At 45.5% G+C, this 5206-nt stretch overlaps 1 protein-coding gene across 1 annotated transcript in view; it reads left to right on the top strand.

The window, feature by feature from the left end:
- The window catches only part of LOC138974265 (hemicentin-1-like), a gene marked incomplete in the record, with an annotated part of 30316 nt that overhangs the window by 22989 nt on the left and 2121 nt on the right, over positions 1-5206 (top strand). The window contains 3 exon segments of the mRNA XM_070346985.1: positions 1359-1560; positions 2324-2475; positions 4065-4155. Of these exon segments, the coding sequence (XP_070203086.1) occupies positions 1359-1560; positions 2324-2475; positions 4065-4155 (445 nt within the window).

Genomic DNA, 5206 nt, shown 5'->3' on the forward strand with positions numbered 1-5206 from the left:
TTCTTTTTTTTTTCCCCCAAAAACCATATTTTTAAGTTACTTTGCCAAAAAACAAATACCTTTTTTTTCTTTTTTTTTTCTTTTCTTTTCCCAAATGCCAAAAAAAGTCTAGGCGGGTCGCGCGAAAAAAATAGGGTCGGTAGGGATACCGTAAACAGACTTTTTTTTTTTGTTTGGCCTCACAACAACCCCACCAGGCTCATGATTTTTGCGGTATGTGTACATTTACAAGTGAAGGGATTATATTATGGTCTTACTCCATTAAAAAGCCTGGCCTGCAGATCTGAGACGTGGACCCGAACTCTTCACGAGAGTGAGTGTGCCTTTCTTTCATTTTGTTGGTGGTCATTTCATTGACGTTATTATCCCATTGCTCGAAATTTCGAGTCGCTTCCCCATCAGTGGAAAGCTAGAAGCAACGTACTAGAGTGTATGTGTGGGTGTGGACTGGTGACGTGTAAGGTGTAAATCAGCCACCTGATGGACTGGGTGGCCGAGTGGTAACGCACTTGCGCTCGGAAGCGAGAGGTTGCGAGTTCGACCCTGGGTCAGGCCGTTAGCAATTTTCTCCCCTCTTTCCTAACCTAGGTGGTGGGTTCAAGTGCTAGTCGGATGAGACAAAAAAAAAACCGAGGTCCCTTCGTTGTACACTACATTGGGGTGTGCACGTTAAAGATCCCACGATTGACAAAAGGGTCTTTCCTGGCAAAATTGTATAGGCATAGATAAAAAATGTCCACCAAAATACCCGTGTGACTTGGAATAATAGGCCGTGAAAAGTAGGATATGCGCCGAAATGGCTGCGATCTGCTGGTCGATGTGAATGCGTGATGTATTGTGTAAAACAAATTCCATCTCACACGGCATAAATAGATCCCTGCGCCTTGAGTCCGAGTCTGGAGATACGCGCGCGATATAAGACTTCATATACCTGCACTTATGGAAGAATGACTGAGGTCTTTTGTGTGCCACTGTGGTGACACGGGGGTCGGGCAGGGATATCGTCTATGAGTCTGCAAATTAATAAAGTTGACCCGTGTCCGTCCCTGCCTGGATTCGAACCCGTCACCCTAGGATCGCAGGTCCCTAGGACATGTTATTACGCATAAGTACTATTACAAGTCATGTCATGTTTTTGCCGACTGTAAACAATTAAGCATGAATGTACAATTCTATGTACTGAGGGATGCCGCATTGCATGATTACTGATTAAAAGTCCCACAATAATGTGCATGGCCAAAAAAAATCCAAAAAAACACACACAAATCAAGGATCACAAGTCCAGTGCTCTACCAACTGAAATACCCGCCCCCCCCCCTCCTTTAAACTAACCTTGTAACATGTGACTGGCTCACCAGGGGGCAGTGCTTCCTCTGAACATGGCCACGACGGACCACATGGGGGTGTACCGTTGTGTGGCGGACAACAACATCAAGCCCCCAGACGAGCACCTGTGCGAGGTTCGAGTCTTCCACGCCCCCGCGGCGCGCACAGTGCAGAACTCGGTGGGTCAGGCCCAGAACAGGCGCTTCACTGCGCGTCTCGACTGCATCGTCAACGGTAAGGGGCTCCGCTCACCTATGTAACTTCAGCAGGACTGACGACGCACTGCAGATTTATCCCAGCCCGCTACACGTTGCATGAAAGGAAAACAGGCCAAATATAATACTCGTCATAATCCCTATCGCGGCATAAATAATAGGCAGTGCGTCGTCTGTGCCGCTGACACTGCGCAGGTATATTCTGCCCTTAAGGGGTAAAGAACGAGCTTCACTGCAATTTGGACACTTTTATTTGAAAGTGCACAAAAGTCAGACCACTTGTCGTAAACATCGGCCACTATAGAGGTGGATCAGGCATCAGCTGAAGTTAATGTACACCAAATGTGAAGTAATTCGGTCAACCTTTGTAGAAGTTATTAGCAGTTGTGTTTGGTGCAGTGTTTTTAGTCACCCTGTACCATTATTTGGCATAAGTAAAACAAAAGTTACTGCAATCTTCAAGTAAAGGCTTTTGGAGAGTTTTATAAACAGAATACCAACAACACAATTTAAACAGAGTAACACAAATAAACATTTAGATTGTTCGCCGCAGAGCAAAATGCCATTGTAGTTGGAATTGTGACTGGCACAAAAAATAATGTATAGTCTCGCCTTTTCAGTTAGGCAACCCCCCAGAGAGACCAAGTATGCTGGTTTTTAACGTGTCTTCTGCTCCCCCTTTTTCCTCCTATGCAAATTATTGAGAGAAAATATTGCCACAAAACTGCCTAACTGTGAGTTACGCAAGGATTGTATGATCGAGACGTTACGATCTCCAACAGGATACCCGCGACCCAACGTGAGGTGGGAACGAATTGTGAGCGGTGTGAGGGAAGGGAGAGTACAATTGACGGACAACGATTTCTTCACCATCACCAAGCAAACCACGGACAACCAGAACCTCATGTCTGGAGAACAGTGGTACACGCTCAAGGTAGAGTGTTGGATAGTGTGTGTGTGAGTGTGGGGGAGGGGGGGTGCGAGTGTGTGTTTGTGTGGTGTGTGCGTGCGTGCGTGCGCGTGCGTGTATGTGTGTATGTGAATGTTATAGTGGGGGTGGGTGGTTAGGGGGTGGGGGTGAGGGTGCGATGGCGGGGGGAGATGATGTGGGTTGTGTGTGTGTGTGTGTGTGTGTGTGTGTGTGTGTGTGTGTGCGTGTGTGTGTGTGTGTGTGTGTGGAGGGGGCATTGAGTTCGTGAGTTAGTGCTAATCTATGTGTGCGTGTTTTTATGTGCGTGGCTGTATTCTCTCTCTCTCTCTCTCTCTCTCTCTCTCTCTCTCTCTCTCTCTCTCTCTCTCTCTAGCTCTCTCTCTCTCCCTCTCTCTCTCCCTCTTTCTCTCTGTCCCTCTCTCTGTTCCTCTCTCTCTCCCTCTTTCTCTTGCTCTCTCTCCCTCTCTATCTCTCTCTCTCTCTATCTCTCTCTCTCCTCTCTCTCTCTCTCTCTCTCTCTCTCTCTCTCTCTCTCTCTCTCTCTCTCTCTCAGACACTATAGTTTTTTTCATGCGTTACACCGTGCATTTTAGAAAGACTATCGATACCGGTTAGAAAAGAGCGCGCAAATATGCACAGTCGTTTGATCTGTTTTGTTTTCGTTTTTTACATTTAGTCAAGTTTTGACTAAATGTTTTTACATAGAGGGGGAATCGAGACGAGGGTCGTGGTGTATGTGTGTGTGTGTGTGTGTGTGTGTGTGTGTGTGTGTGTGTGTGTGTGTGTGTCTGTCTGTCTGTCTGTCTGTCTGTCTGTCTGTCTGTCTGTCTGTGCGTGTGTGTGTGTAGAGCGATCTTTATGAAATTTGACATGAGAGTTCCTGGGAATGATATCCCCGGACAGTTTTTTCATTTTTTCGATAAATACCTTTGATGACGTCATATCCGGCTTTTTGTAAAAGTTGAGGCGGCACTGTCACACCCTCATTTTTCAATCAAATTGATTGAAATTTTGGCAAAGCAATCTTCGACGAAGGCCGGACTTTGGTATTGCATTTCAGCTTGGTGGCTTAAAAACTAATGAATGAGTTTGGTCATCAAAAATCGGAAACTTGTAATTTAAAAAAAACCTTTTAAACGATCCAAATATAATTTCATCTTATTCTTTGTCATTTTCTGATTCCAAAAACATATACATGTGTTATATTTGGATTACAAACAAGCTCTGAAAATTAAAAATATGAAAATTATGATTAAAATTAATTTTCCGAAATCGATTTAAAAACAATTTCATCTTATTCCTTGTCAGTCCCTGATTCCAAAAACGATATGTTTGGATTAAAAACAAACTCAGTAAGCTAAAAAGAATAGACATACAGAAAAGCGTGTTATCCTGCTCAGCGCGACCACTACTGCACTATTCTGCATGGCTTGTCGATTTCACTGCCTTTGGCACGCGCGGTGGACTGACGAAACTACGAGTATGTGGTCTTGGTGAAAAAAAAAGCAGTGCGTTCAGTTTCATTCTGTGAGTTCGACAGCTTGACTAAATGTTGTTATTTCGCCTAACGCGACTTTTTTTATTATCTCAAGATAAGGAACGTTCGCGCCAACGACTACACCGACTATTTCTGCATCGCTGAGAACAACAAGGGTACGACTTCCATCATGATCACTCTCTTCGGTGAGTTGTACAACAGCATCCCATCCTTGCCAGTGATCAATAGAACAGTGTGAGATCAGTTCAATTCCACACAGTAATACAGTTGTAACCGTGTGCCGAAACACTACGATCACCTCGGGAAGCGAAGTGCAATCAAACAGGATTGAAAATGTTAGGGCTAATTTCTTAGCCCTATAAAAACTGTTATGCAAACCCGAAGGTTTCCATGAACATACAGACAAACGGAAACCACCAGACCCCATCACAAACAGATTTCTACGATCCACTGGTGTTGACTTTAAAGGCCAACAACTCGGGTGCAGAGTCTGCTGTGAAAGGAGCGGTAGCCTCCCCTGTCACACAGTGGATCCCCCCTTTTAAGACCTCCACAAATCTGAGAAAATCAGATCTTACTTCTTCTTCTTCTTCTGCGTTCGTGGGCTGAAACTCCCACGTACACTCGTGTTTTTTGCACGAGTGGAATGTTACGTGTATGACCGTTTTTTACCCCGCCATTTTAGGCAGCCATACGCCGTTTTCGGAGGAAGCATGCGGGGTATGTTCGTGTTTCTATAACCCACCGAACTCTGACATGGATTACAGGATCTTTTTCGTTGCGCACTTGGTCTTGTGCTTTGCGTGTACACACGGGGATGTTCGAACACCGAGGAGAGTCTGCACACAAAGTTGACTCTGAGAAATAAATCTCTCGCCGAACGTGGGGACGAACTGACGCTGACAGCGGCCAACTGGATACAAATCCAGCGCGCTACCGACTGAGCTACATCCCCGCCCTGACTGAGCTACATCCCCGCCGGCATCAGATCTTACAAAGGAGAGGGTCTTGAAACGGGTGTACATTTACAGTGGTTCTCAGCAGAAAGTCTGAGTACACAAGGTCTTAAAGGGGGGGTGGGGGGTCCACGGTATCACAGACATGAGCCACAGAGTCAAGTAGACAGGTGTGATGTTTGCGTTTACACATTGGTACATGTGCGTGTTTGCACGCAGGCACGCACGCATAAACAAACACACACACACACACACACACACACACACACACACACACACA

The sequence above is a fragment of the Littorina saxatilis genome, linkage group LG8 (assembly GCF_037325665.1).
Source record: "Littorina saxatilis isolate snail1 linkage group LG8, US_GU_Lsax_2.0, whole genome shotgun sequence".
NCBI lineage: Eukaryota > Metazoa > Mollusca > Gastropoda > Littorinimorpha > Littorinidae > Littorina > Littorina saxatilis.